Genomic DNA, 14,578 nt, shown 5'->3' with positions numbered 1-14,578 from the left:
GATGGATGAATGGAAGGAAGGAAAAGTTGAAGGTTGAGAGCTGAGAAAAAGGAAGAGGAAAAAAAAGGTGATGAGATGGTGAATACAGAGGGCGGACAGTGTTCCTGCAGTGTACAGTGGTTTCAGATGGAGAAACAGATTAGGAAGGGACAGTACCAAGAAGAAAGTGTGCTGGAGCCATAAGTAGTAACTGAGAGAAAAATAAATGTAAGGAGAAAAATGCCCCTGATGGCGCGCGGCACCTAGAGCGGAGGCCCTGAGTGGATCGGAGTGGACCTGGGAGTCACCCCGGAGAAGACTGTAAAGGATATGCAGATGAGCTGCAAGTCCTCCACAGCACCTGAAAGGCAGCCGGTGGTAGAGCTGAGCACCTCTCAGCCGAGGAAAGGCTTACCAGGGGTTAGGCCGAAGCCAGCATTCCTCCCCCTGAGGGTCGCCTGATCCTCAGGGGGAGGAATTTAATATAGAGGAAGGCAGTGGAGAGCTGAAACCAGGAGAATTTTCCAGACCAGTAAATGGACAGGGGATCCTGGGCACAAGTAATGCTCCAGGGCTTTTCAAGTAATGTTCTAGGGCTTTTCATGGCTATAAGGGAGGGAGGAGATGCAGGTGGAAGGCACTGGTAGGGCATTTGGGAGCTGGTGAGTAAATAGTTATACTGGCTCCTACTGATGTGTGCAATGGGTGAGCAGCAGCATTGGGATTAATTTCTGCTGGAAGTCCCTGGTGCAGCATGGCATTCAGGAGCTAGTAAGTAAGTAGTGCTACCGGCTCCTACTGGTGAGTGTGCAATGGGTGAGCAGCAGCATTGGGATTAATTTCCGCTGGAAATTCCCTGTAGCTAGTATTGCTGGTACAGCATGTTTTAATGTGCCTGAGCAGATTCCTAAGAATCATGTCCCCCAGGAGCAGTTGCAGAGGATCCTTCAGATCTAGGGACACAGGCCCTTGTAGAATGCATGAGGAGGACACTTTTGGGGTAACAGGGCCTATGGTTGTCAGTGTGATGCAGCATGAATGATGTAAGCTTTAGTGTTCTCTTGGCCCTTGTCCTGCAGGGTAAGTGGTCAGGGTTTCTAATGGGGGCTTTGATAGCAAGTGGGCCCTAATCTTGCCTGTGTCATTCATGGAGGGTTGGGTGGTTAAAAATGTGAGGATGAAGGCTCTTTGGGGGGAGGGGGTGTGGGCCACCTCTGATTATGGGTGAGCTTTCCCTGGAAGAAGATTCCTATCAATGGTGAGACTTTTTCAGAGAGAGGAGTTGCTGTCTCTTTCACCAGGTAACCTCATCTTTGTGTCTCAACCTTGTGCAAGAGGAAGCTCAGATGGAGATTGGATGGATGGATTGTAGTATCACTCCAAAATAACTGAATAGGGTGAAGCTCCACCAAATATGAGTGTGCCTGTGACATGTAACGTTTTGCAGAACGGGGAATGGGAGGAGCGAGAGTATCCAGAGCAGAGGAGAGAATAGTCCCCCCCCCCCCCGCAATGTATTTCCCTTGTTTGGCCAGCAGGTGGTGTCTGTCCTCTGCTTTATAGCTGTAGCAGAGATCTATTTTCTTTCTATATTACCTTCCCCTCCTCCCCCCTCCACAGGAAAAGAGGAAAACTACTCCTGGGGGAGAGTAACCTGCAGTGCCATTGGTTAGAAACCCCTTAGTGTTAGTGCTCTGGGCCCTGAAGCCTAAGATCTAGCCAGAACACACTGGAATTTCTCTGACTGAGACCCTGTTCAAATCTTATGAGCAGTTATTTTCCTGATCTCCCCAGGTACTACTTAGGTAGTAAAAAGTGTTCAGCTAGCTCTTATACCGAATCCTTGTTTTACCTTTTACTGTTTTTGCTGGTTACACCTATTCACTGTTACTGTTCTACCTTTTTTTTATGATAATAAACCTAATAATTTGTTAGCTGTGTGGTCCTGGACCGACTAAGAATCCTGGTGGTTTGTGTTCTCGGTCTGTGGGTGGTTTTTAGGAACTGTGGGACTCCTGGGATTGTGGCCCCAGTGTCCTTAGAAACCACCAGTGGAATAACTTGTGGGTGGATGAGTCGCCCAGAGGCAAGAGGGACTCAGTCGGTGGGTGGAAGGTATGCCAGTGTAGGAGCAGGTGCACAGGTATGAGCAGGCCTGGGCAGTGCTGGGACAGACCCTCTAGGTGGCCGCAGGGTTAACCCCAGGTGGGTGCTAAGAATAGTGCTTAGGCATTACGTGACAGGCATCACCACTCAAAAATGGGGGAAAAAAACCTGCTATTAGAAGCTACCGTGATGGAGCGCCTGCATTAAGCAGTCATTCCCTTGGGATCTCCTTATTCTTTTTCATCTATAGTATGACTTGTGGAGACTGTGAGCTTGGGGGGGAGCAACTGGCAGTGAAAAGTTTGACTTGGAACTACTTAGAGGGCTGCAAGTTCTACTTGTTGCCCGGGAAGGTTCCTTCCTCACCACTTGGGACACATTGTGCTGCGCTAGTGACACAGTTGGGGTAAATGTGACTTCCATGGAGGCAGTTAAACAGTGTTGCTGCCATGGGACCCACTGTCCAGCGTAGGGCTTTGAAGTACATGCGGGATGTGGAGGAGGAAACTGTCAGTGGCAGCACATCTTTGGATTTGGTACAGCAACCGAATATGCAAGGATCTTCGGGCTCACTGGCAAGGCAGGTGCACAGTTTGATACAGAAGAGCGTGAGAACAGGTTCCATTTTGTTGGGGCCAACTGACAGGAGCAGCCTCTGGCTGATCAAATGTAAAGGTTGCATTTATTTGATTAATCGCCTAGAACAGTGCTGTCAAAGCGATTTACATATACTAAAATGTGTAAACTACATCAAAGTACAGTGAATCAGGAAAATTACAATATAAACAGGAAGGAATAACCAAATACAATAAAACAATGAAAGCAATCCTACTGTATCTTACAAGATCCTAAGGCTAAAAGTCTGACAGAAAAAAAAAAAATCAGCTAGTGATCATGCATGGAGCACAGCCACCATTTAACAGGCTCCGGGCCCGACAGAGCATTCAACTGCATCAGGATCTTCTTCTCCAGCGTTTTTATTGCTCTTACAGCTGGCTTATTTACTAAGGGACATTGTTGCTGCAAGGTGATTCTGTTTCTCGCCCTGCTGCCAGGAAAGGATGTTACTGGAGTCTTATCGACCCATCTCTTTGCTTAACACTGAGGCCAAACTGTTAGCCAAAATACTGGCTTGTGTAGATTCCTAGGTGGGATTGTTAGGGACAGGTGTGCAGTGTGTAATGTCAGGAAAATATTGTGCTGGAACTGATAAATAGGGATGGAGAGCCTTCGATCTTAAATAGTTTTTTTTTAAAAATATTTTTATTAAGGTTTTTACATATTTATAACAAATGCTGATAACCACAACTTAACCATGCTTCAATTGGATTGCCCCCCTCCCCCCCACCCTTCCTATAATATAGCTAATAACCGGTATAGGTACATAACACATCTTTACTCTATAGCTAAATCATGGAGCTGTCATTTAACCTGGGCGCATCCAAGTCCACTCCATCTATCAACCTCCAGGCTGTATATTTGTCCCATTGTTTGTAGAATTGCGTAATCCTTCCTGTCTTTATTGCTGTCAACTTGGTCATTTGATAGATGTAGTCCATTTTATGTACCACCCTTATCACTGGTGGCAAAAAAGGTTGTTTCCATGCTGAGGCTAGCGCGATCTTTCCTGCTACTAGCCACTTCGACGCCAAACGATGTGCTGCTGATGTTATGCCTGCCGGCTGAAATTGCAATAGACATGTCTCCATCCTCAGGGGATAACGGCTCCCTAAGAATTTTTCTAATGTCTTAATTATTTCTAGCCAGTATGTCTGTGCCTTAGGGCACATCCACCAAATATGAGCCATATCTGATCTTAAAATAGTTTTGATGTTGAGAAGACCTTTGATCGGGTGAGGTGGGATTTTGTGTGGAGTTTTGCAATGGTATAATTTAGTTGGGTGCTTTGGATCAGCTATTCAGACTTTGTACACTGACCCCAAGGCCATGCTAATTGATAATGGCGAGCTCTGATCCCTTTCGTGTTTATCAGGGTACTAGATGGAGTGCACATTGTTGGCCTTAACTTTTTGTATTAACCTTAGGATCCTCTCCTGAGGGAGATATAGGAGAATCTGGGAATTAAGATTAACGAGGCAGATGACCTTTTTAGTACACATTACAGACTTTCATAACTCCTTGATTGCTCTAATGGACAGTTTCAGAGATTTTTCTGGTTTCATTCTTAAATGCTTATTGGATTCCCTGCTCCCCTTTATCCATTCTGTGATCACTCTTAGCCTATCCTTGGGCTTCGTGCCAGGTGACTAGAAACCAGTACCTTATGGCCTAGATCATAAAGTCTTAAATAATTGTTCAAATCCATATATCACCCCATTGCCAACCTTCTCTTCACTGCCATAGTACATACCCAATTAGTTGATTTCATCATAAGACACAAGTTTTACACCCCAATCAAACTGCTTTTCACCAACATCATAGCACTGAGACTACTTTAATAGGTGTCACCGCTTTCATCTACTGTTTTCTTGATCAGTCCAAGTCTGTACTTCTAAAACTAGATTCCATGATAATTTTTCTGCCAGCAGGGCTCACTGCAGCACAGGGATTCTAAACCTTTTTTGGGCCCCGCACCCCTTTAATTGATCAGTGAAACACTCGCATCCCCTTCCTAAACCACACGTCCACTAGTGACTACCAACATCTACATATGTCACTGTTAACTGCTATCAGTGCTAACTTCTACTAACATGTTGCTGAAATTACAGCAGTACACATTTATACTACCAGTAATTGTCCTAATTGTCTCTTAATATGTTTAATCTTTACTTATACCGTATTCTGTCTATGAAAATGTTTTATTACGTATTGTGTTGACATGTAAGTAATATACTGTCATACTTTGTATTTGAATATTTTTACTGCTGTAATTATCTATTGCTTGTTTGATTTTATATTTACTGTACACTGCCTTGAGAGAATTCCTTCAAAAAGGCAGTAAATAAATCCTAATATCCCTAGACCTGTTTGCAGCTTTTGACTTGGTCAATCATATTCTTTTGCACTAATTGATTTGTTATTTCAGGAACGGTCTTAGACTAGTTTGCTTCTTATCTAACAAATTGTCAGTACACAGTATTTCGTAACAAATCCCTCTACTCCTTATAACCCAGACTCTGGTGTTCCACAAGGATCAATCCTGTCTCCAACATTATGTAATGTATTCCTGGCCCCTTTGTTAACCTTGGTGCAGTCACTAGACCTTATGCATATGTATATGCTGACGGTGTTCAAGTGCTTATTCCCTTACATGCACTCCCACAGATCTCAACAATGAAGAGTTCAAATCGCCCGCAAAAAAAGCACAAAAACAACAAAACAAGCTGAAGAAATGCAGAAAAACCAGACTAAAACCACAAATGATAAAAGCACCAAAAAGAAAATTTTATTAGAACCCTACACGGTCCGTGTTTCGGCCGAAAAGGCCTTCTTCAGGGGTCCGACGTGGCCATGTTTCGCCCTCAAGCTGCGTCAGGGGTACAAAAAACTAGTAGGGATAAAAAGCAAAGTGAACACCTAAAAGTAGTCATACAACCAGTCATCATAGCATTGCTAAGACTGCTGAGTAAGCTTGGGAAGCACTTATGTAAGGTGGTTGTATGACTACTGGAGTGGAACATCTTAGCCAGATGCTGGGGAGTATAGTACCAACAGTAAAGTATTTTGTGCCCATTCTCCACCATTGCACTTGAGATAGAAACCTGAAGTAAAGATTTAAATACTTGTTCTCATTGTGAAAACTTGTATATTATACCCATAGCCTTCTCCCACTTAGTACTCAACGGGTGTAGGGAATGAGGAGAGCCCTATAAAGTCTAGAGATGCCACCTCTCCCTCCCCCACATATAAGCCCTTGTTCAATTAGGGTCTCAGACAAGCTTAGGTCACCTCTTGCCCTACGTACAATGAGGTCTCATAGCTGGATGTATTGAAAGGCCTGTAAGGGGGAAAGCCCGTATTCTTTACATAGCTCTTCAAAAGACAAAAATACACCCTCTTCCCATATTTGATCCAACTCGCAAAGACCCAGGCCCTCCCACAAGTGGTAACAAGAATCCTGGGTACCTGGGATAAAGTGGGGGCAAAGCGGATAAACATGCAGAAAGTATGTATGGCCTGGGAAAATTTTTTTCTCGTATCCTACGCCAAGTGGTCAAAGGCCACTGGAGCAGAGGTGAGCAACCTCTAATTATCTGTTCTAGAACCTGTCTAGGTAGCCATGGTATTGCTCTCAGTGGGTAAGGGTCTAACCACCCCTGCTCAAGCCGTTTCCAAATCTTCCCAGTACCCTAGAGCCAATTTGCCAATATTCTAAGATGGGCTGCTTGGTAGTATAATAGAAAAGATGGGACTCCCCTCCCCCCCCTCCCCCCCCTCCCCCCCCCCCCCCCCCCCGGCCTCTCAGCTGGTACATCACCTCTTTACACACCCATCCCTTTTAATGTTAAAGCTGCCTAGTGGGGAAGAAATGTATTCAACAATGGGTACAAATGGAAGCCCTGTTTTTAGCCATGGAGGATCCAACTATATACTCTTATGATGTGGGAAGCTAAAGAGTCAAATCTTACTCTTGAGCATAGCAAGAGGGTTTTGGTGATTTAGGATACTTGTGTTACTCACTGGCCCCGAGAATTCCAGGCATTATTTTGAATAAGTTGCAATTGTGATCACTTTGTTACATTGTGTTGAGGTTCCAGTCATGTTTATGCATACATCCCTTCATAACTCTAGATCGAGAGAAACTGGATGGGGGGGAGAGTTAAGGATGGGGAAGGTTGATTGTTAGGGTGAGGGACACTTGGCTAGTAGGATCAGAGGCTATAAGATTCAAAGCCTCTTGTCTGGGGATTTAGGTAAATTGTGGGAGTGATGTTTTAAAAAAACAACAAAAAAACAACCCTCAACTATTGATATATGAACATGTCATGTAACATAAGTTGATTGACTTTGTTTTGGATTACCTTTGTATGCATTGTTGTTTGAGATGCTAAAAAAAATCCCATAACAGATTTAAAGTAGAATTATCCCTTTTATGCAGTGTGTCTCTGGATGGTGCAAGGTGCAATATGTTTAAATGTCTCTTCTCTTGTGTAGGACCCATCCAACCTGCAAGGCAAGGTGCAAAAGCACCAAGCTTTTGAAGCAGAACTTTCAGCCAATCAGAGTCGCATTGATGCTCTAGAAAGCTCAGGTCAAAAGCTTATTGATGTAAATCATTATGCATCGGATGAGGTGGCTTCCCGCATGAATGAGGTGATCACCCTTTGGAAAAAGCTTTTAGAAGCCACAGAACTCAAAGGTAAGATTTATTCTGTTCTATATTGCATTTTTTTGAAGAAAATCTTCCACTGAAAATGGCTTATGAAAAGCAAAACATTTGTTTTGTTCTGTTCACAATTATGTGGAAAATTAACAAAAATAAAAACAGCATTATAAACTATGCATATTGGTTAAAGAGGGAGAATTTAGAGGGTGGGGCAGGCCTGAATGGGTTTGTGCGCTGAGCTGCATTTGTGTCCAGAAGTACAGACTGAATGATACCTTATTTAAAAAGGCAAGCTAAAACCTTTATGCTTTAAGCAGTTTTCAGCGTTATTAGAATTCAAGTACATTAAATCCCTTTCCCAAAGAGTTAAGTGGTTGTCTGAAGTGGTGGTGGTGGGGGGGGGATGTCCTTGTGTAGGTCTCTAAGGAGTGTCAGCAAGAGAAGTGGGATTTTTTTTTTTCAATTTTTACTCACAGTCCAAAAGGCTTGGTAAAGTACAATTAAAGGAAGATAAATACCATTGGTACATAAAAGCTGGACTAAAACATATAATTTGTCAGAACATCACAAAAAAAGTCCCTAAGCAAATGGGTTTATAGAAGTGACAAGGATATTGATGAACTAATCTAAGGGATTAGAAAAAATGCCTCGCAAACCTCCCAAACCTTCATAAGACAAAGATGGATGGGATAAACCCTGAAAGTATAAATAAAACTGTGGATGTGAACAGCATAAGCCTAGTTTTCCTGTTTTTCATCTCATTGCTGTAAGTACTAGGCTAGTCCTGATAAATTCTGTCCTTTTCACTGTGCAGGCATAAAGCTACGTGAAGCCAACCAGCAACAGCAGTTTAACCGGAATGTGGAGGACATTGAACTGTGGCTATATGAGGTAGAGGGACACCTGGCATCTGATGACTATGGAAAAGACTTAACCAACGTGCAGAACCTGCAGAAAAAGCATGCGCTGCTGGAGGCAGATGTAGCTGCTCACCAGGTGTGTGGGAAGAGGGGAGCGTAGAATGGTGTAGGCCACTGGAACCGTGATTTGGCCAACTTTTTTTTTTCCCTGCATTAACTTAGCAACTAGGAAGCTTGGGAGAGAAAAGATGAGGGGTTTGGTTGGTTTACCCTTTCCCCCCTCAGTCAAGTGTTCCATTATCTATCTGTTCATATCTCAATATCAAAACATCTCTGTACAGTAGTGACAAACTACCATTGTCACATAATCCTTAGTATTTTATTCTGTCTTTAACATGGGAGGATGTGCTATCTGTTTTAATCTTAAGCAAATGAAACAGTTCCAAGGGCCTTGAAATGCTGTTTTTTGTATCACTGAATTGCAGGACAGAATTGATGGCATTGCTATTCAGGCCCGGCAGTTCCAGGATGCAGGACACTTTGATGCAGACAATATCAAGAAAAAGCAGGAGGCTCTGGTTAGTCGCTATGAATCTCTTAAGGAGCCCATGATTGCACGGAAGCAGAAGCTAGCAGATTCGCTTCGCCTGCAACAGCTGTTCCGTGATGTGGAGGATGAAGAAACCTGGATTCGTGAGAAAGAGCCCATAGCAGCCTCCACTAACAGAGGTTTGTATTTTCAGGCCCTGAGCAGTTGCAAAGCATCTTGGTAATGTTACTGGGTATCTTCCATAGCGTCCCTCCAGACTGGTACAGCTGGGTTATGCACTGCGACCAGCAGATGGAGACTGAAAACTACCAACTCTTCAGAAGGACCTATACTTTTACTGTACAGTCCCCTGAAAGTTGGTAGTTCTCGGTCTCTAGCAGATGGTAGCCGTATGTGGCTTGTAAAGTCCCCGGTCTGAGGAAGGATTTTTGAGTTAAGAAAAATTGATGATAAATTAGACATTGGAAGCAGGAGCACAGCTTTTGGGGTTCCTGTTTGCTATGTTTTCTCTCAGTGCTTCAGATACCTATCTGTCTAGATCCCTCCTCTCCCCTACACATCCCTGTTGGGGATTTTGTTGTCAGGTGGCCTCTGTTGAGCTGCTCTGCTTTGGCGCTGGAATTCATAGCTTACACTGAAACAGGTTTAATTGTTTTACATCATATACATTGGGAGCATTTAATATGGTCTGATCATTTTTTCCTATTTTTGTTTTTTTAATTTACAAAAATTCCAAGTTAGAGATTGCTTTAAAAAGTTTCTGAGAGAGAGAGGGTTGATCCAGTTAATTTTCGAATGGTTTTATGTGGAATATACAAAATCTCAAAACCTTGTGTGGCGAAGCAGGTTTTCAAGCCTGTGAACTCCATTAATCTTTTCATGCAGTGTGTTTCTCTTGTTTGGCCAGCAGGTGGTGGGTGATCTGTGTGTTAAAGCTGTTTCAGAAAATGCTGTTTTCTTTTTCAGTTTAGCCCTGAGGAAAGGCAACCTGCAGTGCCATTGGCCAGATACTTTCAAAGTTGGTGCTCTGGGCTCTAATTGGCGCTGGAGTTCAAATCCAGCCAGGAGATACAAATTTTCCCCAGTCTCAGATAGGGAGTGCAGAGGGTAAACATCTTTGCCTTGAGGCCCTGCTCAAGAACTGTGAGCAGTTATTTTCCTGAAACTCCCTAGGTGTTACCCAGGTAGTGACAAAGTGTTCAGATAGTTTTAATATTGATCCTTATTCAGTTACCAGTTATTGCTTGTTTTTTTTCCACCTGTTTTATATTGTTCATTTATCTATTTCTGTGATAAACGCATTAATTTATTAGCTGTGATGCCTGAGTATGAATCCTGGTGATTTGTTTTGGGTCTGTGAGTGCTTTCTAGGAACTGTGGGACCCCCGGGAGTGTGGCCCCAGTGTCCTAGAAATCACCAAGGAATAATTTGAGAGTGGGAGAGTAGCCCAGAGGCAAGCAGGACACCAAGTCAATGGGAGGAGGGTGCAGTATAGAGTACATGCCCAGGTGCAGGCAGACCTGACCAGTGCTGGGGACAGACCCTCTAAGTGGCCACAGGGTTAGCCCCAGGTGGGTACTAGGTGTTCCGTGATACCTTGAATTAGGTGTATGGGAGGAACTAATTATTAGTACTCTTGAGAGTTTGGTGCCATTGAAGGAAATAAAGCCGAGGGCAAGAAAGAACCCTTGGTATAGTGAGTCTATAGTGATGATGAAAAGAGGATGTAGATACCTGGAGCGGATTTGGGAAAAAACGGTGATCTTATGTAGCCTGAAGAAAGGCTAAGGCAAAAAAGGATTTTTCTAGTCAAGAAATAAGGAAATCAAAAAATTCTGTTTTTTGAGAAATTAACAAATACAGATTGTGACAGAACAGTGTGGGGTTTTTTAAAGCCTGTAAAACTGCTTAAATTATTTCATGAAGTGTATTTCTTCTAATGGCCAGCAGGTGGTTCATGTTTTATGCTAAAGCTGTTATAGAAAAGTGAATGCTCCCTCTTTAGTTTCACTCAGTGAGGAAGTGATCTATAGTACTGTGAGCAGTATACTTTTAAAACTTGCTGTTCTGGGCGCTGATTGGCCCAGGAGCTCAATCTCATTTGGACTTTACTGGCTATTTCCCCAGTCTTAGCCTGGGAGAAGAGAGAGACGGATCTATTTGCTGAGGCCCTGTGAGCAGTATATTTCCTGATCTTCTCAGCTAGATTTTAGAAAGTGAGCAAAGTTATTGTCTTTTCTGTATATTTTACATATTCAGGGTTTAAATGTTGATCTTTTATTGCATAGTGAAGGCATGATGTTGCTTTTGTACCTATACTGGAATCCTGGCTAAGTCCCTGAAACGTGGGGTGCGGGTGGTCTCATGGAATGTGTGTGGGATAACTTCTCCAGTCAAAAGAACTAAAATTCTGTTGACTCTGAAATGTCATTGGTCTAACATAGTCTGCCTCCAAGAGACAAGACTCTCTGCGGAGGAGCAGGAGAAGCTAAAGTGCCAGTGGGTGGGGGAGGTATTCTGCTCACCGGGGGCGGAGAAGGGGCATGGCAATTTTGTTGCATAAATCACTAGCCTGCCAATACAAACTTTTATTCAAGGATGGGGAGGGCAGATATGTGGGGATAAGGCTTAATCTGTAAGGCAGAGAGGTGCTGTTAGTGGCGGTGTATGTGCTGACCACACTGGATAAAGGCTTTTACTCCCGTCTACTATCTAGATGCCAACAACATGCAACCTTGGCAGTGGTACTGGCAGGAGGCATGAACTTGGTACTTGACCCAGAGAGAGACAGATCAGGGCCTGCACAGTCACGGACCTCGACCAGCCCTTCGGTATTAGATTCCTTTTGTCAAACATTGGGCGTGGTAGATCTGTGGCAGTTGTTACACCCAGAAGAGAGAGATTTTACGCACACCTCCAGGGCACACTACCCAGTCGCGCCTGGACTACATATTTATATCACTATGAGGCTCATTTTCAAAGCACTTAGCCTCCCAAAGTTCCATAGAAACCTATGGAACTTAGCCTCCCAAAGTGCTTTGAAAATATGCCTCAAAGCATGCTACCCCAAGTATTGGCTGCCACAATAGGACAGGAAGAGATTTTGGATCATGCTTTTGATTTGGGTGGACCTGGAGGCGGCACCCTATTTCAAACAGCCTCTGGGATGGCGTTTTCCAGCATACTGTTCTCCTTCTCAGAATTTACTAAACATCTACAAACCAAATGGGAGAAGTTTCTTACCTTTATTAAACAACACTCAGATGATGAGGCGGTGTTGCGAGGGGAAATAATTGCCTATGTGAGCCTACATAACCGCCGTTATGTGAGCCTACATAACGACGACAAGGGTAGCTTTGAGCAGTCTGTTGCACGAATGAATGGCACAATCTCTTATCTATAGAAAGTATAATCTCCACAAACATGGAGATAAGGTGGGAGGACTATTAGCACGTTTAGTGAAGGGAAGTCATAAGTCCCACTTTGTGTCCGCGGTACGCACATGAACAGGAGCAATTACTGTCAACTTGGAGGAGATTGCAGATACCTTTAGTCAACATTTTGCTACCCTATATGCGGGAGAAGGGGGGGGGGGGGAGACAGGCACACCAGCTTCCATCCAGGAATAGCTACATAGGTCAGGCATGCCGAAGCTTCCTGCAGAGGTGGTAGACTCCCTAAATACACCACTCAGGCAAAAGAGCTCCAGCGCGCTATTAATGCACTGAAACTACACTCAGCGCCGGGCCCCAATGGGTATACTGGAGAGCTTTACAAATTGCTGTGGAACCAGCTCCTTGGCCCGCTGCTGGATTTCTATAACACAGTAATTGAAGAAGGAGCCTTTCCTCTTCATGCCAACACTGCGCTGATCAGTCTAATCAGGGGCGTGACCCGATCCAACCAGGCTCCTATCAGCCAATTTCCCTGATAAATGTGGATATAAAGCTACTGTCCCATATTTTGGCAGATAGACTAGCACCCCTGTTACCACAATTGATAAAGGAAGACCAGGTGGGATTTGTTCGGGGGCGTCAGTCAGTAGTGAACGTACGTAAGCTAATTTTGGCAATGCTGCAAGATCCTGCAGAAGGGTCCTCATGGATGATAGTGAGCCTCAATGCAGAGCGGGCTTTTGACTGGGTGCTTTGGCCTTTTTTGTTTACTACCCTGCGTTGGGTCAGATTCCAAAGCTGGTTTTTACAGGCCATTCTGACTCTATACTTGACACTGCAAGCCATTGTGCTGGTGAACGGGGTCAGAACAGCAGGATTTCCTATTGAACGTGGGACCCAGCAGGGATGCCCGCTGTCACCATTGTTTTTGCTCTCCCTAGAGCCCTTGCTGTGTCAGATCTGGGCAAACGATGATAAACGGGGTGTGCTTTTCCGAGAGCACTTAATAAATGTGCTGGCATATGCAGATGACTTATTACTAATCCTAGATATGCCACAACCCTCTCTAGAATGCCTCCTCCCCACCATTAACAGCTATGGAGTGCTTTCAGGCTTTTATTTGAACCTCTCCAAATCGCTGGCACTACTGCTATCATTGGAAGTCCAGCATAACTGGCAGGGACAGTTCCCTCTGCGGTGGGCAAATGGTCAACTAAAATACTTCGGAGTGATTATCCCGACTGATTTGACGTTGATGTATGAGAAGAACATACATTGCTGACTGAGACCAAACGTACGCTACAACTCTGGGGCGCCTGTCCGCTTTCCTTATTGTGCTGTTCAACATGATGGTGGCCCCCCGATGGCTATATCCGTTTCACTTATTGCCGTTGTTTTTGCGACAGAGGGAGGAGCATGTGTTGCACAGATTGATCCAAAGGTTCCTTTGGAAGGGCAGGCACCCCAGACTTCCCATGAGCATCTTGCAGAAACCCAACGTGCAGGGGGTCTGGGCCTTTTGAGCATTAGATATTTAACAGTGTCCTGCTCCATGAGACATATGCAGGATTGGCTGACAGGGATGCAGAGCTTTTCTGCAACCCCTATAGAATCTTCACTTTCTCCAACAGCACATATCAGTTGGCTGATGCACACGATGACAGGGAAATCAGATTCAGCACTCCAAAGGAACCCACTTTTACTTTCAGCTAGGGCGACTTGGAGATGGCTGTGTAGAACACATGGTTTCTCGGCAGCGGCCATCCCTTACCTGTCACCACACCGCAACCCAGATTTCCCAGCTGGCACATCATCGCCGGTATTTGCTCGCTGGAGGAAACTGGGATTTCACTGCTTGTACCAACTGGTTAATGAGGAAGGAAAGCTTAGGCCATTCCTGGACCTACAGAGAGAATTTACGTTGCCATCTTCAGATTTTTTTTTTGCTTATATGCAAGTTCAGCATTATGCCTCTTCATTGGGGTGGATCAACCTTTGTGAGGATGTATAGGATACGCTGAATACAGCTCTCACCCTGGGATCGCATATCATCATCCCTTTAAGGTTTCATCACAGATTTGCTGGGTTCCACAGAGGGCCTAGACTACCAGAAAAAGGCGCAAGTGTGGACAGCAGAGTTAGGGACAGATGTACCTGAAGACCTGTTCAAGCACTTTGTCTTGTCAATACAGTGTAGCTCTCCCTTTACGTGATGCTGAGAATTACAATACAAGTTTGCACTGCGTCTATATATATATCCCCAGTTCTAGTCTACTGGGCTAGATTTGGAGACTCTGGGACTTGCCCTAAATGCAACCACAATTCAGCTACTCTTGGTCATATGTTCTGGACATGCCCCCGGATACTTCATTTTTGGTCACAGCTGCTGAAGGCGATATA

At 44.3% G+C, this 14,578-nt stretch overlaps 1 protein-coding gene across 4 annotated transcripts in view; it reads left to right on the top strand.

Annotated features, from left to right (window-relative positions):
• The window catches only part of SPTAN1 (spectrin alpha, non-erythrocytic 1), a 174,162-nt gene that overhangs the window by 59,744 nt on the left and 99,840 nt on the right, over positions 1–14,578 (top strand). For all 4 annotated transcript variants that reach the window (XM_030207917.1, XM_030207919.1, XM_030207918.1 and 1 more), the window contains 3 exons: positions 7,201–7,405; positions 8,187–8,368; positions 8,718–8,961. In XM_030207917.1, coding sequence (XP_030063777.1) covers positions 7,201–7,405; positions 8,187–8,368; positions 8,718–8,961 — 631 coding nt within the window. The remainder of the gene's footprint in view (positions 1–7,200; positions 7,406–8,186; positions 8,369–8,717; positions 8,962–14,578) is intronic.

This window comes from Microcaecilia unicolor, chromosome 6 (genome assembly GCF_901765095.1).
Source record: "Microcaecilia unicolor chromosome 6, aMicUni1.1, whole genome shotgun sequence".
NCBI classification, from domain to species: Eukaryota; Metazoa; Chordata; class Amphibia; order Gymnophiona; family Siphonopidae; genus Microcaecilia; species Microcaecilia unicolor.
This window is presented reverse-complemented; position numbering and strand designations above follow the sequence as displayed.